Here is a 26681-nt window from a genome sequence, read left to right as displayed (position 1 = left end):
CAGAGATGAGGTGAGAGTGACAGCCCTTGATATCAAGGCTGCATTCGATCGAGTGTGGCATCAAGGAGCCCTAGCAAAACTGGAATCAACATGTATCAGGGGGCAAAGGCTCCGGTGGTTGGAGTCATACCTGACACATAGGAAGATGATCGTGGTTGTGGGAGGTCAATCATCTCAGCTCCAGGACATCTCTGCAGGATTTCCTCAGGATAGTGTCCTAGGCCCAACCATCTTCAGCTGCTTCATCATAAGGTTAGAAGTGGGGATATTCGCCGATGATTGCACAATGTTCAGCACCATTCGTGACTCCTCAGATACTGAAGATGTCCATGTTCACATGCAACAAGATCTGGACAATATCCAGGCTTGGGCCGACAAGTGGCAAGTGACATTCGTGCCACACAAATGCCAGGCTATGACCATCACCAGAGACAATCTAACCACCGCCCCTTGACATTCAATGGTGTTACCATCACTGAATCCCCCACTATCAACATCCTGGGGGTTACCACTGACAAGAAATTCAACTGGACTCACCACATTAACAGAGTGGCTACAAGAGCAGGCTAGAAACTAGGAATACTGCAGCGAGTAACTCACCTCCTGACTCCTCAAAGCCTGTCCACCATCTACAAGGCACAAGTCAGGAGTGTGATGGAATACTCCCTACTTGCCTGGATGGGTGCAACCCCAACAACACTCAAGAAGCTTGACACCATCCAAGACAAAACAGCCCACTTGATTGGCACCACATCCACAAGCATTCACTCCCTCCATCACTGATGCTCAGTAGCAGCAGTGTGTACTGTCTACAAGATGCACTGCAGAAATTCACCAAAGATCTTCAGACAGCACCTTTCAAACCCACAACCACTTCCATCTAGAAGGACAAGGGCAGCAGATATTTGGGAACACCACCACCTTCAAGTTCCTCTCCAAGTCACTCACCATCCTGACTTGGAAATATATCATCGTTCCTTTATTGTCGCTGGGTCAAAATCCTGGAATTCCCTCCCTGATAGCATTGTGGGTCAACTCACAGTAGGAGGACTGCAGCGGTTCAAGAAGGCAGCTCACCACCACCACCTTCTCAAGGGCAACTAGGGATGAGCAAGAAATGCTGGCCGGCCAGCGACACCCACATTCCACAAACGAATAGAAAAAAACATTTATTGTTGATGATGAACCCACGATACAGCATACACATTTGAGTAGATATCAGTCTCAGTTTTACTGGAACAATTAGCCAAGTAGGATGACAGGTTTCTACACCACAGTGCTGATGTTGTCAGGTCTAATAATCGTGGCCATGTCCAATTCACTTGGCCACTTCTTAATGTCACATGAAGTAAACAAATTTAACTTAATGGTGACCTTCATAACTATGAGAATTTCAGAAGGCAGAGAGGCATTGTCCATTTGGCACTTTGAACACTCTTCACTTCAGTCCAGTCTCAAACATTCATGCTTTGCAATCCCAGAAAAGCACTGCAAAGCTCACCTCAAAACAAGTGCTACATCTCAAAAACAAAGCTTTTTATCTTTGCTCCAATACAGCTCCTTCAAGAAAGCAAGGCTTGCCAAACAATGGTTCAGAACACTTTCACCAATTAACGCACCTGACCGATCCATCCATGTGACGGCAGGAACAAAACAAAAGCAAAATAACAAGGTCAAACATTCCTCCAAACATGTTGTTGTCTACATGACCAAAGTCAAAATTTTTACCCTCAAAATGAAGAATAAATGTTATATTTAAACCGACCAAATACAGAGATATGCATACAGTTATACTGAATTTATCACTTGACTAGCTGGCTGATCAGGCAAACATAAAGCAGATTCAATCTTTAGACCATTCTATATCAAGCTGCATATGCTATTTGTTTTCACTGTGTGAATGGACTAATTTGGATGTTAACTTCTCTCAAAAGCTGCATTAACTCAATTCTGCACCAGTGCACACTTCCACGGAGTTCTTCTTTTCAATTACGTGGGCAGTCAAAAATGGGAACAGGCAGAGGTTTACTGTACTAGATCATAACTACATTCACTCCATATTGGGGAGCCAGAAAAATATACATGCAAGTAGCTTGTCAGGATTGGTAGCTACAAGGGAAAAAAGCTTTGAGGATGACAGATGTAAAAGTATAAACATTCACTGGTTGAGAAGTCAGACCCATCTGGAAATCTGCATTCTGTGTTGGGGCACTGAACCTCACAGAAAATATACTAACCTTGGAGAAGACAACAGTATGGATTTACCAGAATATTGTCAAATTCAAGGACTGACTCACGAGAAACAATAGCATAAAATTAATTCGTATTCCGGTGCATTGAGAAGATTGATAAGTGACCTAAATTCAAGCTCTTCAAAATTCTAAAAGGGAGGATAGTTTATCTACTATTTTTGTTACAGGGAATACTGGGCATAATCGCACAGTTAAGAGTTCATGGGTTGTACAGGCGTCAATTGGAAAACATTATCCAAATTAGTTAGCTGAAATCTGTAAATCTCTGCCTCAAAAGGTTGTAAGTACGGGCTTGAAAATTTCATTTCACCCAAAGAACATATACCTTGATGTTCGAGTTTCAGATCAATGATCTTTCAGAGGTTCTTCATTAACATTAACTCCGCTTCACTATTCACAGGTGATGCCTGATCAAAGTGGTCTGAGCATTTTCAGTTTTTATTTGAGATTTCTGGCATCCACAGTATTTTGCTTATTTCAATGAATAGATGGCTGTTACTAGAGTTTTCATTGGATATGAAGTATCTATCAGCAAATGAAGTTTTTTTGTTCATTCACATCATGTGGGTGCCCGTAAGCCAGCATTTACTGTTCCTCTCCATTATCCCTTGACAGGATGGTGATGAACTGCCATTTTGAACCATTAGTCTGTGAAGATACTCCAACAGTGCTGATTGGCAGGGGGTTCCAGGCTTTGAACCAATCAAAAGATGGAACACAGTCATATTTGGAAGTCAGGATGACACAATCCTTGCAGTGGTGGTATTCCCATGCACCTGCTGCCCATATCCTTCAGGGTGATTAAGGCTGCAGGTTTGGAAGATGCAGTATATCTTGCAAATGTTATACACTGTAGTCACACTACACTGAATTAAAACATTAACAATGGTGAATGGGCCATTTTGTCTTATAGTATGGAGTACCTTGAGTGCTGCTGGAGATACAGAATCGCGCAGGCAATTGCAGAATATTTCATCCTGACTTGTGCTGGTCACGGTTGGAAAGACTTAAGAAGCACATGTTACAGAATACCATCCTCCAAAGTAAACATCAGCTGTGATCTGACTATTTGGCAAAACAAGCAGCATGGCTCATTCAAGTTGCTGTTAATTTTATCAAAACAGATTTCTTGGAAAATGCAGATTTCACTTTCAATTACTCTTCTGTGAATTAGCACAACCATTAAAATGTTCTCCAATTATAAAATACTATTAAACAAGAAGGTTGGTATACAATCAAGCCGATCAATGACTTTCAGAATTCACCAGATCACCATCAACACAGTCCAACTGAAAGTCTCACTGATTCGTAAAGATGCAACTATTGATAGCTTATGTATGTATTCTTTCCAAAGTCCAATGCATAAAATCACATGGCTATGGAACTGGGACATTCAATGTGAAACTGAAACTTGCACCATACAGTTCCACTGGGCAAGCTAATCAGGAATAGGGAACGATCATGCTGTTATTTACTTCAGTCACACCCTTTCTTTTAAAATCAAAAAAGACACTCATACTCTTGATAATGACGAGTAGCATTTCTGTGACAGCATTTGACTGATGACAATCATGTTGGCTGACATGCTTTGTGCACTGCAGTCACAGCACCTTTTTTAAGAGGCAGATAATTTTTGCTGATTAAGAGCTCCCAACTCTTATTCCTCTCCCCCAACCTCCGTGAACAAACAATTATTCTAACAAGTATAAACTGATTACTTCAGGAAAAACAGAATCTGTTCTGGCCCAATTTTTGCTTCCTCTTGTGTACTACCGTGTCTCCCCCTTCCAAACAACAAGTCTTTTGTTTACATACATCTTTCTAACATAAGTAGATCCTGTCAAACCAGTCACCTCTCCTCAGTGCAATAAATCATACTTCACATTTATTGGTACATAACCAAATCACATTCCACCTAAAATATTTCACAAAACAAATGCCACAATTCCAGAAAGCAATTACTGTATTGATATACAGATGTCATTACCTATCCACTCTGTCCATTGGTCCTTCTTAAAAAAAGCGAGAACAATGGAACTGGGTAATGACTTGGGACACACTGGCCTGGAAGCTAGGTTCAAATGCAATCTACATCATGCAGTTAAACTTTACATTCTTGATTTAAGACTGTAAAAGCCCACGTGAAGCAAGTTTTGGTGACCCCAAAACCAGCTGTCGTGCAAACGAATACAGCACTAAACTTAAGACAAACTAATAATCTCAGGATGAAGGCCACAGTATGATAATACAAAATAGAATACCACTCTAGTGCATCTTAAGACATGGAAAAACAGATTAGTCTGCATCTGGCGTTTCATCCTTGACCTTGGAAATGCTCCATTCCGACTCTTGTTCCTATTTACCATACATACAGCCCTTGAAATTTACTTACCTAAAAATTTGTTCATCAGGTGTGAACATTATTAGAAAGCCAGCAACTATTGCCCATCCTTAATTACTCGTCGGGCAGTTAGGAGTCTATTGCATTTCTGTGGGTCTCGAGTCACATGTAGATCAGATCAGGTAAAGATGGTAGTTACCTGTGAGATGCAAGTACAGCTAAAGCACTGTTAAGCTAGGGAGTTCCAGCATTTCGACCTAACTACTAATGAGTGGCAATATAGTCCTAAGCCAGGATGATGGATGCCTTGGAGGCAAAACTATAGCTGGTACTCATGTACCTGTTTCCTTTCTTCCTTTTAGACGATAGAGGTGATTTAGGATTTGTAATCCCCGACCCAGAATGAAAAATATAATTAGAAATGTCTCAGTTTCAAAGTACAGTCATCCAGAATACATTTCCCTGCGCCATTATACAGACTTAGACTTACCCACCTCTTCTTTTCCTTTTGCAGCAGTTTCAATCACACAAATATAAAGGCAAAAATGGAAAGTAAACAAAATCACCAAAGGATGTCTTTCTAAACTATATATTATTTGACAAAATATTTTCACTGTGCTTTGTTGTCTGCGAGCACTGCCATAGGTTAAACTTAAAAGTAGCCTGTTTTTCTTCTGCTATAAAAAGTGCAGTCTAAACGGGCATAATTGTAAACAAGGACTTGTTGTTGCTATCCTGTGTTTCGGCTGCAATGCACATCAACAAACAATTCAAAGTCCCTCCCCTGCACCCGCACCCGCACCCCCCCAATCCCAGTGGGGACTGTCTGTCCTTTCGAGTATGGCAGGGAACACACCATTGTTCTGCCATTCTCACATTCCTAATCATTTAATCTGAACTATCAACATCTTTTCTCCATCACCACCCTGCACCCACTACACCCCTCAACATAAATATTGTCGCCTCCACACTTCACTTCACCTCTGATGAAGAATCATCTAGACTCAAAACAGTAGCTTGCTCTCTCCATGGATGCTGTCTGACCCGCTGTGATCTCCAGCATTTGTGGTTTTCAGCAGATTCCAGCATCTGCAGTAATTTGTTCCAACAATTCAAAAGGGCATTTCCACAATATATTCTAACATTGAAAAGCTTAAAGAATTAGGGCTGAGGGGAGGTGGTGGCTTACTGTATTACTGATCCAAAACCCCAGGCAAATGACATAGGAGGGGTGGTTGAAGCTCACTATGGTAAATGGTGATACTTAAATTCAATCAAATTCAGAATTAAAAACTAGTGCCAAAATTGGGAGTTTGTCCCACAAACTAGTCAATACACATATTCTCAGAATCATACCTTACAATGTTCCGGACATCACCATCAGCATCGCTGTTCCACCAGCAAGACAGATGCACTGATACTGGTAGTGCAGTGATATGTCGTCATAACGGAGTACTTAACATTGACTCCGGACCCCATAAACTCTCAACGTATCACATCAACTATGGCCCAAGAAACCTTGTGCTGATTACCACTTAATGACCACCCTTGGCTGTGAGAAAACACCGAGGGTGGCAAGGGCACTGACAGTAGGAGACTTAAATGTCCATCAGCAAGAGTAGCTCAGTAGTATCACGAGAGCTCAGCCAGCAAAGCTATTAGCAGCAGGTAACGGATAACCAGCAAGAGGGAAAAACGTCTTGACCCCATCTTTACCAATCTGTCAGATGTCATGCGGCGCTACGACTATGAAATGGGACAGACATTGAACTGATCTAGCAACTCAAAACTGGGCATCATGGACGCACTGTGGACAATTTTCAGCAGAACTGTATTCAACCACAATCCATAAGATCATGGCCTGTGAAATACCTGACTAACATTACCATTAAGCTAGAAAATCTGCAGTCGTCACTGAACCAGTGCTGGAGGGCATGCTTGAGGCATGGATAGGGTGAATAATCGGACTCTTAATCCCCCAGGATAAAATCAAATTCTAGGGGCTACAGATTTATGTTTGGGGTGGGGCGGGGGAATTTAAACGAGATGTGTGAAGTTTTGTTTTCTAAAAACACAGAAGGTGGTAGGTGTCTGGAACATGCTGCCAGGGAAAATTGGATTCAATGTTAAGACAAAACCCAACTGGCCTTTTTTAGGTAGATGGACAAGATACAATAACATTATTTAAGAAAAATACAACAATTTCTCCTGCAGCCCAAACCAATGTTTATTCCTGAAAGAATGTTACCAAAAAAAAAAAGACTAATCTACAATCTGTGCTATAAACTCATTTACCTTGTTTCATACACAGCATGCGCTATATGTACAACACCCTCCATCTTGTGTTGACCATGCTTCTTCTCATAGCTGCAATTATGTAGCTTTTACTTTTGTTGGTCTTCTGCTTGTAACAGAAGAGCAGGCAGCTAACTGTAGGCTTAGCAAAATGCCTGCCTCTGATCTTAATCTCTCTCAAAAGTCTGATTTCTGGAGAAAAAAAACCAATGCTTTGCTTGCAATGTAAACAAATTTCCAGCTTACAACTACTATACATTCACCAACAATTCGACCACATCTGTGGAATAGTCTTCTGCACACAGCCAACTAAATATTGACTCACTCGACTCCCTAATTCAGGTGAATACATTCCATTAACTTTGATTTTAAGTAATTTGTAACTCGTTTCCTTTTCCTTCTCTATCTTGAATGGAAGTGTGTGTTTCCATTGGGTTTTGAAGGCAGTAATAAACTCTACTTTGTTTTAACCCTAAAGAATTGCAGTGTGTCATTTTAAGATGAGTTTCACAAACAAGGTCTGGGAAAACACATCATTTTGTCTTTTTTCAAAAAGGGAAAAGTAAATAAAGAAACTAATAATCACCTCTAGATCAGAGAAAAAAGGAGAATAGTAAGAATAATTCAGCTCACCTCTCCCTCTTATCTGTGACAGGAGCATCAATTAATATTTCATGCAAGCTGGGTCTGATTGGCCAGGCTATCACGGAGAATGAAACAAGGAAACACTTCTCCATGATTTTCTTCAATTCAAAAACAGTGTACAACTAGGACATGTTCCTTTTCCATGCAGAGAACTAGTCCCTGCTAATGAATACATGTAGACCTAACCAACACAAATGAGCCAATCTCAAGTTCTTTGTTGGTATGACGAACAGCACAGGAACTGGTACTTTAGCCCACCAACCCTGTGCTGACCCATGACGCCTTCCTAAACTAGAAAAGTCTTTTGCCTCTATGTGGTTCACGTCCCTGTAAACCCTGCTTATTTATGTATGTCAAGATGCCTCAGACTTTGCCATTTATCTGCTTCTACCACCTCCTCTGGTAGCACATTCCAGGCACTTACCACCCTCTGTAAAGACCTTGCCTCATCTCTGTTATACTCTTCCCTTTTTACCTTAAGCCTATCTCTCCTAGTAATTGACATTTGGACCCTGGGAAAAAGACTACCTATGCCTCTGCTAGTAGTTTACAAAATTATCAGGTCATGCCTCAGCCTCCAATGGTCAAGTGAAAATACAATAAGTTTTTCCAATCTCTCCTCATAGTTAATACCCTCCAGACAAGGCAACATCCTAGTAAACCTTTTCTGTACCCTCTCCAAAGTCTACATCCTTCTAGTAGTATGGTGACCAGAACTGTACACAATATTCCAAATGTGGCCTAACTAAAGTTCTATACAGCTGTAACACTACTTGCCAATTTTTATATTTAATCATATTGATTAAGCAAGTGCTGGCCAATCATGGGATCACAACTAATGCAAGACATTATATTTACTTTGCCATGCTTAGACTCTGCCAAGGGAAGTATTCTGCCAAGGGACATGCTGTTTGATACTTATGGCTTACATACCTGGCACTGAGCCAACAGTAAACGTCATATACCACATTTTTCACTTGTGAGGTGAGCAGACATCTTTTTGACTTAACCACGGACTCCTGTTGTGGGCTACAGGCATGGTGCAGCGCAGGCTGGAGGCACGCAGCAAAGTGGCGGAGAGCTGGACTGGAAAGAGCTGGAGGCATGGAGCAGAGTGGGGACAGTTGTTGGACTGGGGTCCAGCACAGGCAATCAGCAGCTTACAAGGCTAGTCAGACATGTGGAAGCCCCTGTGCTGATCGACTGCAACATAATGTTTATCTGACTGTAATGTTTACCTTTTAAATAGGTCTTATTTCTGACTTGTATTATGGATCACTGTAAGGTAATGCAACTTCTTTTCTTCTTTGTTCCTCATTTCGTAACTAAGATTTGTACCCTGGTACTTCGTACCTAAGATGGCAAATTAGAGGCTACATTGTAAACTTTTCACTGTACTCGAGTACACGTGACAATAAAAACCTAATTCTAATTGTGTAAAATACCATTTGTGTTCATTTTGTGTCGTGGCAGCATGAAACAGACAGCTTCACCTGCTGGTCAAACTTGAGTGATACTTCATCCTTCCAGAGTAATGAGAGGTCAACTTTTTTTCACTCAAGACATGGGCATTTCTGGCTGACCAGCATTTATTGCCCACCCTTAGTTGCCCTTGAGAAGATGGTGGTGAGTTTCTTTCTTGAACCGCTGCAGTCCATGGGCTCTAGGTTGATCCACAAAGCCCTTAGGAAGGGAACTCCAGGATTTTGACCCAGCAAGAGTGAAGAAACAAAGATATACATTTCCAAATCAGGATGGTGAGTGGCTTGCAGGTCATGGCCTTCCTAGGTATCTGTTGCCCTTGCCCTTCTTGATGGAAGTGGTCATGGATTTGAAAGATGCTGTCTCAGGATGTTTTGTAAAATGAGTATTCTTCAGGTGCAAAGGTGGCAGCATTAAGCCTATTCTTGTGCCAGAGCTACAAATAACATAAGCAATGGTCTGATCAGGGATGTCATTATCCGAGATGACAACCTAGATATCCTTCGTTTGCGCCAAGCTGACACAAGACTAAACAGTTCAAACCCTACTTACAGTTTGCTATTAAGGCCAATAGTATATCACATACAGCTGTAGGAATCTCAATGCATATATTAACAATGATGGTAAGTCTGCGATAGACAATTGGAGTGGCACACGTTTTTAGATTTCTCAACTAACATGTCGAGAAAAGGTAGCTGATTAAACTGTTTCAATTAAAAAATGAATTTAAATGTGGGCTGAAACATGATGTGTTGCATAAAGTATGATTTTACAATTGAATAGTACATGATAAACAATTCTGAGTGTACTAAGAATTACGCTCAGAACCAACTTAACGTCATCAGTCAGGCTCAGCAACGTGGCTCACTTGTGATTTACTGGGATGTGTACTGCGCAAACAACCAGAATATCTTCAGGTATTGTACTGCTTTTGAACTAAACAAAAGCAAAAACAGAAGTTGCTGGAAAAGCTCAGCAGGTCTGGTAGCATCTGTGAAGAAAAAAATCAGAGTTAACGTTTCATGTCCAGTGACCCTTCTTCAGAAAAGTAATTCTAAGCATTTACCCAATTCAAATACTATACCATTGAACAGCACAATGCAAAACCTATTTTAAATTGATCACAAAGGAGCTTAAAATTTGCAGAACCTTCCAGCAAAAGAGCATAAATATAACTTCTATCTTGGGGTACAAATTACTCCAAGAGATATTTTATATAAATAACTGGGATTTGGAAAAACAACTAGGGTCAGGTCATTGGAAGAACTGTATCACTGAATATTCATTCACTGTTTAAAAAAATTTTAGAAATTCAGTCACTTTCAATAAGCCAAAAAGCTTAATTAACTACACTTTCACATTTCCCAAGATTCTGCCTACTTGTTGCCTACTTCAAGTATTTGCTGATGCTGTATGTATTTTGTTCAAATCACATTATTTTTTAATCTAGGAATGCCCAGCTTATGTTCTTCTCTTCAATGTGACTTCTGCCTGTATTTTTTTTTACCCTGTTAGTTCTGGGTTAAATCATTTCCACATTCCTTAAAAACGGACTCCAACTCTGACTTTTTATAGGGACCGCTCTCTCCACAACTCCCTCGTCCACTCCACACTCCTCACTAACCCCACCACCTTTTCCTGCAACTACAGGAAGTGCTACACTTGCCCCTACACTTCCCCCCTCACCTCCATTCAAAACAAAAAACAAACCTTCAGCACTAGATATGGGTTCACCTTTACATCCATCAACTTGGTCTACTGCATCCGCTGTACCCAATGTGGCCTCCACTACATTGGTGAGACCCGGCGGAGACTTGGAGACTGTTTTGTAGAGCATCTGCACTCTGTACGCGACAAACACCACCGGGTGCGAAATATTTTAACTCCCCCCCCCCCACACCCTGGGTGACATGTCCATCCTGGGCCTCCTCTAGTGTCACAATGACACCCACCCGCAAACTGGAGGAGCAGCACCTCATATTCCACCTCGGGAGCCCACAGCCCGATGGCCTAAATGTGGATTTTACCAGTTTCAAAATCTCCCCACCCGGCCTCATCCCATGACCAACCCTCCCTCTCATCCCCGCCTCCTTGACCTGACACAATCTGTCAATCTTCCCTCTCATCTCTACACCACTCCCACTTCACTCACCTATCACTATCCCACCTACCTTCCCCAGCCCCACCTCTCCTGTCTCCATTTATTTCTGAAGAAGGGTCCTGATCCGAAACGTCAGCTTTCCTGTTCCTCTGATGCTGCCTGGCTTGCTGTGTTCCTCCAGCTTCACACTTTGTTATCTCCGACTTGTTCCACACAGGTTCCAGTTTAAATTCCACCATGTGTTTCAGATCCAAAATCAGCAATATCTATATTCTGCATTACTCCAACTAGAGCCTCTCAATGCTTCGAGGAATTCATCTTTTTGGTCATGCAGTACCACATGCATACTCTCCACCTTTCCTTTTAGCAGCAGGATCAATTTAGTTCAGAGCTATCATCATCCTCCATTCCATTACACCCTTCACCTTTTCTGGGCACATGAACAAATACACTTTCTTTCCCACCAAATGAAAAGGCCGCAAGTTTCAATGATGCTCATACCTCAATGCCACTCCAGGGAACTCTTTCATTTTCTGGTCTAATCTCCACCGAAATTCATCTCTTCATATTTTCACCATTCCTTCAGATTTTATCTTCTCTGATCCTAAACCGTCAATCCTCAGTAAAGGCCACACCTTCATGATCTTCTATTCCCATCTCAATAAATTTCAAGCCAAATAAGGATGCTGAATCTTCTTTTGCCATCTTCATCTTCTAAAACTGCTGACCCTTAACTCCAGTTTCAGAAATCATATTCTACCACAAACTCTCCCTCAAGCTCCTTACTCTATTTTTCCATTGATAACTGCTGGCAGCACTCTCTTCCTAAGTCCAAGCTTGACATCATTATCAAACCTACTGCAACATAAGGTACAAGATATACATATATTTTAATGTCATTTAGCAAAGGTTTAAGCTAGTGGCATCCAGGTTTGGGCTCTGTCTCTGAAGCGGTTCAATGACGGACTTGAAAATATCTCTGTAGCCATTGTGATTTATTTTAAAACACAGTAATACATAATTTCTATGAGTGTGATGGGGTTTTCTTTACATTGGGAGTGTTTACCATCTGAAGTTAACAGTTTAGGGCATTAGGTTTTCAAATAAAAGATTCAGGAGTAAGTTTTTGTTTGAGCTTGGGGAAACACAAGTTTTGAAAAAAGCATTTGAGTTTCAGTTTGGAGTAGCTTGGCCGCAGTCTTGGCGGGAGCTGGATTTGGAAAACAGTTGATCCCAAAAAAGGGAGATAGTTTAAAACTGATAGGAAATAGATTACCTCAGTGCAAGGAGTTCAACTTTAAAGCTCCAGACCAAAAATATTTGGTTAAAACTCTGAAGCTGAAAAGTCTGAGCTCATTTTTATGATGAATTAAAGAGGAGATCAGATTCTCATGACTGGGAACTGAAGCTGCAAAGTCATCCCTTTGGGGGGTACAGAAGAGAATTCTCTGGTGTTTGAGTACTATAATGAGATACTGTTATGATTAATGGGATTTTTTTAACCTTGTCTTTCAAAATATTTAAACATGTTATAACTGGTTTATTCTATTATATTTCCATTACTTTTGAGCAATATGTCCATTTTATTGTTGAAACCAAATCGGCAGCATTGAGTGTTTGTGTTTTGGTGATCAGCACTGCTGCCTCACAGCGCCAAACACCTGAGTTTGATTCCAGCCTTGGGTGACTGTCCATGTGAAGTTTGTATGCTCTCCCCCTGCCTAAATGTGTTTCCACCAGATGCTGTGATTTTCTTCCACTGTCCAAAAATGTGCAGGTTAGGTGGATTGGCCATACAAAATCACTGCAGTGTCCAGGGACGTGCAGGCTAGTTGAATTAATCACAGTAAAATGTGGGGTTACGGGGATACTGTGGGGGGATTGGACTAAGTGAGATGCCCTTCAGAGGGTCAGTGAGTGACTCGATGGGCCAAATGGACTCTACTTACACTGTAAGGATTCTATGATTTTTCTATGAAAGACCACCTTGTTAAATTTTTTTTAGATTTCAGTCTCGGATCCGTGCTTTTTAGTGATAACATCAGCTGAGATCATAACACTGCTGATATTCAGTAAGTTAGCCAGCATTTGCATGATCATGTATATTGTGAGGCAAATGAAATGCTGTCATTTATTTCACAGAGCATTGCATATAAACGTAGGGAAGGCTCGCTACATAATTAGGCCATTTGAGGGACCACATCTGGAATAAACTGTGTACATGTTGGAATGGGTTTTCTGACCAATGCTGGAGCAGTAGTAGGCCATTCCGATACAACAGCCTTCTCCACCATTCAAAAAGATGACTGATCTCATTATTCCACATTCCCATCCACTCCAAATAACTCCTTTGTTTCTCAAGAATCTACCCACCTTCGTCGGTATACTATTTAAGGACTGAAATTCTTACTCAAAAAAATGGTAGATGCAAAGTTTCACAAACTTCTGGAAGAAAAAAAAACTCTCATCTGTCTTCAATGGCACGACCCGTTACTTTGAAATAGTGACTCCTAGTCCAGAATTTTTAACAAAATGAAATATTTTTTCACATTCAACTTGTGAAGACCTCTCAGGACCTTACATTTCTCAATCAAGTCACCCCTTACTCTAAGTTCTAATGGATGCAAGCCTAACTTATCTAACCTATCCTCAAAGAACAATCCATCTCTTCCTCGTATTAGTCTCGCAAACCTTGTTTGAACCAGTTCCATGTGTTTATATCCTTCCTTAAATAAGGAGACAGATTTTATACACAGTACTTCAGATGTCAATGATTGGCATAACTGAGGTATAACCTCCCAATGTATTGAGTTCTCCTCACAGTAAATTATAATATTCTGTTAGCTTTCCTAATTACTACTTGTACCTGTATATTATCCTTCTGCAAACCATTAGCAAGGACAAGATCCCTCCATTTGATAGCTTTGCAATCTCATCTTTTTGACAGTATACTTTTCTATTCTTCATAACAAAATGGAAAACTTCATTTCTCATGATATACTCCATTTGCCAATTTTTTGTTCAAGCATTTAACCTATCTATATTGCTTTATAGCCTCAAAGCTTACGTTCCTATCAATATTCGCGCCAAATTTGTCAACCATACCTTCAGTCCTTTCATCCAAGTCATTTATATAAATCAAACAAAGTGAAGAACTCAACACTGATCCTTTTGATAAACCAGTTTTTACATCTTGCCAACCAGAAAACTGCCATTTATGCTTTCTGTGTTCCATTAGCCAGCCAGTCATCTATTCATTCCAAATGTTCCCCTGGCACCATGAGCTTTTTCCCAAAAAACCTTCTGTCAATGATTTCCAACGGCTTATCGCACAAATCCAGGTCTTCATTATTATTGACAAATAATTCCCTAGCCTTACTTCATCCTCTATCAACAGCATTCTTCAGTCATACATCATGAATCCCTAACAATGGTGGTCAGGTCATCTCTTCTTTAGCCATCATTCCTAATTTAACTTTCAATCTCATAGCAATATATTCTGAAATGCCTTCTTGCCCTTCAAAACCTAGCTTTATAATTGTGCCCTCATTCAATTCTAATTTCTCTCCTACTCAGTCCAAGTGACTGTTAACACTGTCCTATATAATCAGATCTAAATGCTCTAAACTATTAAAGAATGTGAACTGACTGACTGGTAGTTGCTGGGTTTTTTCTTTGCAACATTTTTTGATCAACAGTTTAACATTTGCAATTCTTCAGTTCTCTGGAACCACTCCCTGTATATAACGATAAACTGGAAGATTGTGTCTCCCTTCTACATCCTTGGATTTTTCTGATCTGGGCATGATCATTTAAATTTGTGTACAGCCAGTTTGCCTACTGCATCTTCCATCAATTCTGAGCTCATCTGGTATCTCAACAATTTACTCTTTCACTATGCTTTTGGTAGCATCCTCTTCCATGACAAAGATGCAAAATTCTCATTTAGCACCTCAGGCAAAGCCTTTGACTCAACACACAGAAGGTGCTGGAAAAAGTCTGGCAGCATCTGGGAAAAGAAAGTCATATCAGACTTGCAACATTAACCTCCACAGATGCTCCCAGACCGGAATTTCTCCAGTATTTTGTTATTATTTCAGGATTTCCAGCATTTTGCTTTTGCTTGCTGCTTCTGATCCCTAATTGGCCCTACTCTTGTTACTTTACCCTTTAAATGCCTAAAGGTAACTCTTGGATTCCACATTCTATTCACAGCAAGTCTCATTTTGCCACTCTCAGTTCCTTTCTTTAAACTTTCCATAGACAGTGAGATTCCTACTATTAACCTGACATCTATCTTGTCTTCTTTGTCAGGTTCATCTTATTGTCTCTCTCATCAACTACCTAGGGAGTCCTGCCTTGGTTTTCTACCTTGCTGGCTCGGGAAGGATATTCCTCAGCTACACCCAAATCACCTCCCCTTTGAAAGCAGTCCATTGTTTAAGGCATGATAAATGCAAGAAAGATGTTCCCGATGACTGGAGAGTCAGAATAAGGGCTCACAGTCTAGGGATACAGGGTAGTCCATTTAGGACTGAGATGAGGAGAAATTTCTTCACCCAGAGACTGGTGATTCTGTGTAATTCTCTGCTAAAGAAAGTGGATGATACCAAAACACAATATTTTCAAGGAGTCAATACAATTCTTAGGACTCAAGGGATCAAAAGGGTATGGGGAGAAAGCAGGAACATGACAATGAGTTGGATGATCAGTCACAATCACATTGAATGGCAGAGAAGGCTCAAAAGGCTGAATGGCCTACTCCTGCTCCTATTTTCTATGTTTTACCTCAAGGATAGTTGAAATCCCCAATTCATCAGAATTCTGTTATTTCGGTGCTTCACTGCATTTCCCTGCAAACTTGCTCCCAAGTGAAAAATAGCTTTTACTGTATTACCTCTTAGTCTTAATCAACATAATAAGGTATAAAGCTTTTTGTGCGTCTCAATCCTTTGCAAACCTTGTTTCTCACTGCTTTTCTTAAGATTTTTGTTTGAAATTTTTGTATATTACAGGAAAAACTGTACTGTATATGGTGCTTTGGGACATTTCAACAGCAAATAATACACATTGTATAAATGCAAGCTCTATCTTTTATTGCTTAAAACGCCATAGAGTAAAAGGCTCAGCAACATTCTCATTATTCTACCATCACATTCTATTCTTTGCTCTCATAACATAATGCTGTTCTGAAAATTAATTCCACTGCCTAAAGGTGAAGCCCAATATGATCCAGCCTTCCAAAAACTGAAAACATATTTTCTGTAGTGCTTCATGTTGTCAGTTCCACTCATTAAACAGCAATTTAAGACCCTCCCCAAAGGAACATTTGAAGCTACTTCAGTGTAAGAATATTGACTTTTCAATCTTACATTTCTACAAATGTAATTTCTAAAACATTTTCCAAACTTAGAGCACATTAACAAAAGCTATGATGTTTAAATTTTACACATACAGCATGGCAAAGTCTGCAGCATTAAATGGAGTCACACAGGGAAAATGTTTGAGAGGTGCTGTGTAAATTTAGTTTGTAAATTTTAGTGTTAGTAAAATTTCCAACTCCTTAAATGCCAAAACAGCTGGTGCCTTCGTGCAGCAACACCCAGATAATATTCAAGCTCGGTCTTATAAGTGGCAAGTAATATTCATGTCTCAAATGTTGTGGAACGACCACCTACTTCAAGACACAATCTAACTATCACCCACATTCAATGGCATTTCTATTGCTGAATTCCTCAATAGCAACATCCTGAGAGTTACCATTGGCCTTGAACTGAACCAAAGAAATAATCTGGGTACAAGGCATCAGAAGCTTGAAATCCCGTAACTCAATTCCTTGATATGAAATTCTGCCTTTCAACAATCTACAAGACAAAGTCAGGAATTTAAAGCAACATTCTCCACCTGATTAAATGAAGTGGAATTCCACCAACACTCAAAGTTCAACACTATCCATGACAAAGCTTTCCAACTGGTTGATTTGTTATCCATGCTTCCGCTAGCAGCACACTGTTACTGTAGCGTGTACCATTTAAAAGATGTACTGCAGTATCTCCTCAAAGCTCCTTCAGCAGCACCTTCCAACCCAGCAACTTATATTGTCTACAAGTAGAAGGCACATGGGAACACTATCATCTGCAAGTTCCCTGCAAGTCTAATCAAGGGCAAGGAATTCTATGACAAGTAAACTCTTACCCTGTCTCCCCATTACATGTCTACCATCTCTAAAGGCACAAGTGATGGATCACTGTTGTTGCGAAGTTGGATAGAGTACTTCAGAGACTGGAAGTTAGAATTTGGAGTTTTTAAAATGCTAGGGGGGAAAACAGTGTGTAGTCCCTTTAAAAGATGATGTGCTTTTTCTATGCTTAGAGATTCAAAAAGGTTGTCTGTGCGCAGCTTGTGGGTTTGCAGGTACACAGAGAGCACCTGAATTGAAACATTTGTATCAAAAGGCTGGACAATCAGCAGGTCAAGCAGCAGTTTTGTTTTGATACCAAGACAAGTTTGGAATTTTGCCGATTTAAACCAAGTACTTAGATACCAAAAACCAATTAATTTAAAATCTGATGGTTTCGACAACATTGGACCAATCCTATTTTAAGAAGCATTGATATGTCATCAAGAATATCTTAAAAAATGGGCAGTTGGGCAAATCAGGAGATTTTACTGCCATCTGCCAGAGATAAACAGCTCTCAGCTATTACAGAAAGCACCATCTATTCACAACTGTACCTCGGCATTCCTAGCTAAGATTCCTGACACAAGAATCCACAGGGAAAGCATTCCTTACACAAGATTTGCCGGAGAAGGCACAGAACATTCCAGAGGATCATAGATCCCTACAGTGTGGAAACAGGCCCTTTGGCCCAAAAAGTCCACACAGAGCCTCAGAGCATCCTACCCGGACCCATCCCCCTGTAACCCACCTAATCTACACATCCCTGAACAGTATGGGCAATTAGCATGGCCAATCCACCTAACCTTCACATCTTTGGACTGTGGGGGGAAACCGGAGCAATCGAGGAAACCCACGCTGACACAGGAAGAATGTACAAACTCCACACAGACAGTCACCCGAGGAATTGAACCCGGGTCCCTGGTGCTGTGAGGCAGCAGTGCTAACCATTGAGCCACCGTGCTGCCCAGTTGTCAGTTGTAACCAAGATGTAACCTGGCTGTGATTTTGAGAGACTAAATTCTAATCTTTTATTTTATACATGTAGGACCCGTATTTATTGGAACATATCTATAGAATCTTGTTTTATTTGGGAATAGCTAGTAGTCAGAAGGGATTTATTTGGCTTGGTAATGGTTTAGTTAATTTGCTTACTGTTAAGAGTTAGGTAAATAAATTGTTACTTGTTGATTGTAAACTGAGTGTCAGGGGTTTATTTTATTTAACCACTAGAAATAACTGAGGCAGGTTACACCACTTTTCACACTCATTTTAACAGATTTAGGGCGAGGTGCTCCCTTTTGGGTGATTCGGTGTTAGTTCTCGGGGGTGGGGTGGTGGCATCAACCTCTGCTTCATAACACTGCCTACTTGCCAGGATGAATATGCATTCAACAACACAATATGCTCAACATCATCCAGGACAAAGGAACCTGTATGAACATTCCACCCACTGAAAATCCACTACCTGGAAGTTCCCCTTCAAGTCTCAAACTATCCTGATTTGGAACTAAACAGTTCTTTTACTGTCACTGGGTCAAAATCCTAGAACACCCTTCCTAACAGCATTATGGGTGCTCTACATCCCAAGGACTGCATAGTTAAAGAAAACAGTTCAAGCGGCTTACTACCAATTTCCCAAGAGCAATTGAACGCCACGGTAACTCAGCCCTTAGCATTATTGCCTCACAGCACCAGGGACCCAGATTCGGTTCCAACCTCAGGTGACTGTGCTTGGAGTTTGTATGCTCTCCCCATGTCCGAGTGGGTTTCCTCCAGGTGCTCCAGTTTCCTCCCACTGTCCAAAGATGTGTGGGTTAGGTGGATTGGCCAGGCTAAACTGCCCATACTGTGCAGGGTAGGTGGGTTAGCCATAGGAAATGCAGGGTTGTAGGGTAAGGAGATGGGTCTGGGCAGGACGCTCTTCAGAGGATCCGTGTGGACTCAATGGGCCAAGTGGCCTGCTTCCACAATGTAGGGGTTCTATGATTCTAATTAGGAAGGGTCAATAAGTGCTTAGTCATCAATATCTATATCGTAGTCACAAATAATAAAAATGTGATGTGCAATCTCAACTTCAAAGAATAATCACTGTTCTGTCACTGTCACTTGGTCAAAATCCTGGAACTCCCTACCTAACAGTAGGCCTACATCTCACCCTCTGATTAGCTTAAGATGGACATTCACCACCATCTTCAAGGGTGTCTAAAGAAGGCCAATAATTGCTGATCTTGTCAGTAGAGTCCACAGTCATGAATGAAAAAAAAATTCACATTTTGGTGACTTTTAAAATGCAAAGTGCAGAACTGTTGCAGACTGGAGGGACAGCACAATTATTTCAACTACACAAATTAGGCAGTGCAAGCATGGAAAGAATCTCTTAAATTTAAAAATAATTCTTACATAAAAGTTTGCACAACACAGCTCTTCTGAGGGGCAGTTCCAAAAGCATCATGTGGTAAATTTTAATGTTGGGTCTGATTGAATGACACCTAGTCAGTCCCTGCTATTAACAGCTCAGGTGAAAATAAACATGCCTGCAGCTCCTGAATGCTATTCCCAATACTGTAGTACACTTCAAATTTCTGGGAAATTGTCCAAATAGCATCACGCTGCTGAAGTGCATTGCAACACCTATGTCATTTAAAAAAAGAGCAACATAACACAAGATTTACTTTTAAGAAATGAGCTTCAGCAGGAGTAATAATATAAAATGATCCTAGGGGAAAATATTTGGCAATTCTTCCCATTAAATGATACAGTTCTGTTCTACAGGTGCTAGTAAATCCTTTCTGCAATGTCATTCATGGTCACTCCTTCTGTAAACCTGAACAAGTAATGGGTTATACCACACTATTATAGCCGAGATAGCTTGATTTACACATGACAACTTTCAGCAGGCCACTGTAGTAACAACAAATAAGCATACCTTTGGCCAACAGGCTCTTTCACAGTCTAGAAAGAATGAGACTTTTGCAGCAAGCCAAACTTTCTCAATGGATTTTGAAAATGGGGGTAGCTGGAGTTTTGAAGTGAAAGGGCATCCATGTGTGCTGCAATGATTTCCTTTAAAAAACTGCAATGTCAGCATAATTCAGGAATCTTTCAGTCTTGGTACATCTGACACTCACCCATCCCAAATAATATGTTTTAATCGAACAGTAGTTAAGGAAACATAGCTGCCAAGGACACAGAACAGGTTATATACATAGACAACAAGGTGCAGGGCTGGATGAACACAGCAGGCCAAGCAGCATCATAGGAGCAGAGAGGCTGACGTTTCGGGCCTAGACCCTTCATCAGAAAAGGGGGAGGGGGTTTTGAAATAAATAGGGAGAGAGTGGGAGGCGGATAGAAGAGGGATAGAGGAGAGGATAGGTGGAGAGGAAACAAACAGGTCGAAGAGGCGGGGATGGAGCCAGTAAAGGTGAGTGTAGGTAGGGAGTTAGGAAGGGGATAGGTCAGTCCAGGGAGGACGGACAGGTCAAGGGGGCGGGATGAGGTTGGTCGGTAGGAGATGGGGGTGCGGCTTGAGGTGGGAGGAGGGGATAGGTGGGAGGAAGAACAGGTTAAGGAGGCAGGGACGAGCTGGACTGGTTTTGGGATGCGGTAGGGGGAGGGGAGATTTTGAAACTTGTGAAATCCACATTGATACCATTGGGCTGCAGGGTTCCCAAGCGGAATATGAGTTGCTGTTCCTGCAACCTTCGGGTGGCATCGTTGTGGCACTGCAGGAGGCCCAGGATGGACATGTCGTCTGAGGAATGGGAGGGGGAGTTGCAATGGTTCGCGACTGGGAGGTGCAGTTGTTTGTTGCGAACCGAGCGTAGGTGTTCTGCAAAGCAGTCCCCGAGTCTCCGCTTGGTTTCCCCGATGTAGGGGAAGCCACACCGGGTACAGCGGATGCAGTATACCACATTGGCAGATGTGCAGGTGAACATCTGCTTGATGTGGAAAGTCTTCTTGGGGCCTGGGATGGGGATGAGGGAGGAGGTAAGGGGGCAGGTGTAGCACTTCCTGCGGTTACAGGGAAAAGTGCCGGGTGTGGTGGAGCTGGAGGGGAGTGTGGAGCGGACAAGGGAGTCACGGAGAGAGTTGTCCCTCCGGAAAGCAGATAAGGGTGGGGAGGGAAAGATGTCTTTGGTGGTGGGGTCGGATTGCAGATGGCGGAAGTGTCGGAGGATGATGCGTTGGATCCGGAGGTTGGTGGGGTGGTACGTGAGGACGAGGGGGATTCTTTTTTGGTTCTTATTGCGTGGACGGGGTGTGAGGGATGAGGTGCGGGAGATGTGGGAGACACGGTTGAGGGCGTTCTCGACCACCAAGGAGGGGAAGTTACGGTCCTTGAAAAACGAGGACAACTGAGATGTACGGGAGTGGAATGCCTCATCCTGGGAGCAGATGCGGCGGAGGCGAAGGAATTGGGAATAGGGGATAGCATTTTTGCAGGAAGGTGGGTGGGAGGAGGAGTATTCTAGGTAGCTGTGGGAGTCGGTGGGCTTGAAATGAATATCGGTTTCTAGGTGGTTGCCTGATATGGAGACAGAGAGGTCCAGGAAGGGGAGAGAGGTGTTAGAGATGGTCCAGGTAAACTTAAGGTTGGGGTGGAAGGTGTTAGTGAAGTGTATGAACTGTTCGAGCTCCTCGTGGGAGCACGAGGCGGCACCGATACAGTCATCAATGTAACGGAGGAAGAGGTGGGGTTTAGGGCCGGTGTAGGTACGGAAGAGGGATTGTTCCACGTAACCTACAAAGAGGCAGGCGTAGCTTGGGCCCATGCGGGTACCCATGGCTACCCCCTTTGTCTGTACTTGGCTAAGTCAATATTTCTACATGGGAAATATCATTTCTGCTTTACTGAACCACAAAATATAAATGGCTAAATGGAATACATTCTGATTTTCTTTTGGAACTTATAGTGCTGTCAAAAATAGGTCAGTGAGGGGAAGTATTTGAGGCAGAGTGATCACTTCCTGCTCAGTTAAAAACATAACGTAGGAAGAAACAAGGTTACAACCAAGGAAGTCAAGCTCCCTATAAAAGAAAGTATCTGAAGTGATTGCACCCATTAGTCAGTGAACAAGCACACTTGTGCACGAACCAAAAAGAATCAGAGTATCCAAAAGACCAATAAGTTAATTTTCATTAAACAATAATCAGAAGTTGCTGAAGAAGCTCAGCAGGTCTGGCAGCATTGGTGGAGAAAAAAAAAACAGAATTAACGTTTTGATTCCAGTGACAATTCTTCATAAACCTGCTCCAGGAATAAACTAAATCTGTGGTTCAAAATTGTCACAGGAAAAAGGCCACCTCATATCACGAAATATATACATGTTGAATTTTCAGGCATAATTATTTCATACATTTGGCATTATTTTATCAACGTCACGTCATTTTGATGTCACATCCAGGTTTCTTTATTTCTCATCCTACCTGCCTAATCCTTTCCCACTCCGAGGCACTGTAGCTCTGCAATTTATTCGATTTCAGACTCCACAAATCACAAACTAATTTTATCACTACTCAACCTCCCAGTTATACACAGCAACTGCCAAATTTAACTGCACTCAAAATTTTTTTTTTTTTTTTTTTGAAAAGTCAGCTGTCAAAGTTGTCCAACTTAAAACAAAATACAGACAAGGGCACAGGGCTGTTAAAACAAAGTCAATTTGATCAAAACACTCTCACTGAAACAAAGTTTCCTAAAACCAATGATAGTCTCAGCTGTATATGGACCTTAGGCTTTGTATCAAGTATGTTTCATTCACAAATGAAATACTGGTGATAGATAAGTCTATCAACATTTGTGAAAGGAAAACACAAGCTTGTTTCAGACACAACCGTTTATCATAAACGTCAACGTATTTTATATTCTTTTCACAAGTGCAAATCATTCCCAGCATTTTCTGATTTCACTTCATATTAGTTTCTTTTCTCTCATTGTTTGAGCAATAAGATCAAATGAACAGTCATGTGGCACTAAATTTCTAACAGTAACAAGAATTTCTTGCTAAATCCAGAACCTAGCATTTTTATCTTAGGGAGTACAATCACAGTCCTATAGCAGTACAAAAATGTCATTGCATTATATCTTGTCTATTTATCTGGATAGATAGACGTTAAAAACTTAAACATCGCAAAATGTTTATCACAAGATTTTTAACTCAAGTGCACTGATTCATAATCACCCAACATAAGCACTTGAAAACTTATTGCTTAAGAATTTGCAAGTTACTCAAAATACATGACAAGAAGTATTACATTGTACGTTTTAGATCACCTGTACAAAACAAAAGGAGGGTTGCCGATAACTTAAATTTGAATAATATTTCTCGGGGTTGAGGAGATCACTTTGATCTTAAAAGAAACATTAGACTGAGCAGACCAAGGCCAGATGGGTGCAGAAGGCCTTAGCTCATCATTAAAGGGATGGGAAAGAAATGCTTAACTACACTTCAGTGTATACATGGAGGGAGGGGTCTTCACCAATGCTTCAATGTTTATGAACCCTTTGAGAAGCAAACATAAATAGGATCATAAATATTATAAAGGTTTTGTGTAAAATACTTTCAAGATAAAACTACATCATTCTGTTGTGACTACATGCTTATATTGTACTATCCAGACACTCCATACAAGTAGTTTTGAGGAAACCACAATTTTATCCAACAATTAACTACAGACTGCTTTGAAAATATAGCTATGCCTTCACAAATAGTAAGATTAAGTCACTCGGACAATGGAACTAAACTAAACAAACAGGGTCTATTATTGCGAATTAAATCAAACTGGTAATGCTACAGATTTGATTATCTGCTCTTAATTCAATGTTTTGGTTTGAAAACATCATAACTGTTGTATGTCATTGAGTACACCTGTGCTGAATTATAAAATTATGTTGCACAAAAGTCAGCAATTCAACAACTTTGCAGTCCTTTGAGCTGCAACTAAACTGTATAAATTCAATTTCTTTACAATAAACTGCAGTTCAAAATGAAGTCAGATTTTCTTGAACTTTGCATTCATCTACCACTCAGGTTTTTCATAAATTACTGAATTACACAGGATATAAAGCACAGAAACAATTCATTCGGCCCAACTGATCAATGACAGTGTTTATGCTCTACGAGAACTCTTCCCAGATTTAAATCTACCATTGTAACCTTCTATTCCCATCTTGCTCATATACTTGTCTACCTTCCCCTTAAGAATCAATACTATTCACTTCACTGTGGTTCCAAGTTCATGTCCTTACCATTCCTTGGGTAAAAAAAATCTCTACTGAATTACCTATTGGATTTCTCAATTGTCTTAATTACTGATGACCTTTAGTCATTCTCCTGACCATAATAACAATATTGCACAGAAAACAAAAATTGAAACAGACTATGAAAGGATGTTTGAAAGATGGCAACACATTTTTAAATTTTCAATTTTAGATTTTGTACATTTCATAAAGGATTGCCTTTAGCTGAGGTTTCTAATAACCAGAGATGATCTAAATCAGTAAAATGATATAAATTAGCCCAAAGTGTATCCTAAAACTTCATAGTTTAAGATATGGTATAATATTCAATAAACAAACAATAACACTTGGCTCCAAGGAGCTTAGTCTACGTTTGAAAAATCAGAAAGTAAAATGGGTTTATTGGGTAACAATGAATTGAACTGAAATCCATTACTGAACTCAGCAGTGCTACTAAAAGGTACTGCTATAATAGGGAACCAAGATACTAATTTATTGCTGCACAAACATTACTTCCAGTTAACAACAATAATTATAGCACAAAGAAATCTCAGGTTTCACATGTAGACAAATGTCATCCTTATTTGTAAACTTTTTCCAGCGAAGTCCTGGAACTGCATGAATTAAGCATGTACCTATTTAAAGCTGATCCACTTCTTAATCAAGTCAATTTTAACTCATTAGTAAGAGACAGTAAAATTGAACTGTACATCTGGACACTGGGTACATAAATAAATGCACCCTACCAATTACAAAGCAGTGATATACCAATAATAGGGCAAGTTATGAATACATTTATCATTTATACGTGTATACTTTTGTGATATGCTCATTACGACGTACATACGCTCTACATCGACAATTGTGAACATATCTGAGCATATTTAAACATACAGAATGCTTATGCTAATTATGTCCACATTTGAAAACGTGCACAAATTCGTGTGTGTAACAATTTTATGACACATGTACCAATACATTTTGTTTCCAGAACAGAGCACTATGACAGAGAAAACACGCTATTTCTGGGCCATTTTAAACAGTAAGAACGCAGGGGGCAGAGTAAGAGAAACAAAAAAAAAGGCAGAGGGAGGCTGGCGGTTCCGGGTATGTGGGAAGAGAAACAGAACTGGTCTGTGAAGGCAAATCGGAGAAGAGAATGGAAATAAAGGGTTCGGTGGGTCATCGTATTGCATATTTAATCCCCAAATCGCACAATATCCCCACTCTCCTTCCGAAGAACAGCTTCTGGCCCAGGCTCCGGGCAAAAGGACAGGCCGGCTTCCGGCCCATCATGCTTATAATTCGCCGGTGAACAAGCCCAATGTTTCCATCACAAGAGCCATCATCGCCCGGCTGGGCCTGTCCCAACCCAGCCTGACCCAGGGCCTTGACCTCTTCCCCCCAACCCCCCCCCCCCCCCCAACAAAACACCCCGATTCTTATTGCCCTCAGTGCCCTCCCCACCCCACCCACTCATTCCTCCCTCCACCCACCCAGCCACCCGCTCCCGGGGCTTCTAACTGGCCTTTCATTCTTCCCACCGCTGCTGGCGGAATCCAGGCGGGAGGTGAGCCGGTTCGGGGCCTCCTCCTTCTCCCCGTTACCCGAGGGGAACCCCCATCCTGACTCACCGTTTAACCGGGACACCTGCAGCACGGCGCCCGAAGTGCCGTCGATGACTTTGACGGTGGAGCGATTGGTGACGGCCAGGATGGCGTTGAGGGACGGGTGGTAGGCCAGGCTGCGCAGGCCTTCCTCGCAGCTCAAGCAGCCGTCGCGGGTGAGGAGCCAGTCCGAGTCGGACTGGGCCGCCGCTCCTGCCGCTGCCGCTGCCGCCGCCATATTGGAAGCAGCTGTGAGACAGGAAGGAGCCGCCACCGCCGCCAACTTTCACCCCGGAGCCGCTCGTCACAAGGAGCCTGGGCAACCGCACAGGAAGCGACGGCCCCCCAACGTCACCCAGGGAGGAGGCCCTTCGCAGCGAGGGACAGCCTGACAGGCAGGCAGGGTTAATGGACCCTGTGAGGAGGTAACGTGAGCGAGGGGGAATGGGGTAGGAGAGGAGAGGGAACTGAGAGGAGAGAGAGTGTGTGTGAGTGTGCGCAGGGGAACTACCCGGTGGCGAGGAGGTTGTGGGG

At 41.5% G+C, this 26681-nt stretch overlaps 1 protein-coding gene across 1 annotated transcript in view; it reads right to left on the bottom strand.

Annotated features, from left to right (window-relative positions):
• Positions 1 to 26459, bottom strand: part of LOC125484105 (baculoviral IAP repeat-containing protein 6-like) — a 44901-nt gene extending 18442 nt beyond the window's left edge. Inside the window, exon 1 of the mRNA XM_048601459.1 lies at positions 26175 to 26459. Coding sequence (XP_048457416.1) covers positions 26175 to 26385 — 211 coding nt within the window. The 5' untranslated portion in view covers positions 26386 to 26459. The remainder of the gene's footprint in view (positions 1 to 26174) is intronic.
• Positions 26460 to 26681: the final 222 nt, after the last annotated feature.

Source organism: Rhincodon typus, chromosome 9 (genome assembly GCF_021869965.1).
Source record: "Rhincodon typus isolate 14 chromosome 9, sRhiTyp1.1, whole genome shotgun sequence".
Taxonomy (NCBI): domain Eukaryota; kingdom Metazoa; phylum Chordata; class Chondrichthyes; order Orectolobiformes; family Rhincodontidae; genus Rhincodon; species Rhincodon typus.
This window is presented reverse-complemented; position numbering and strand designations above follow the sequence as displayed.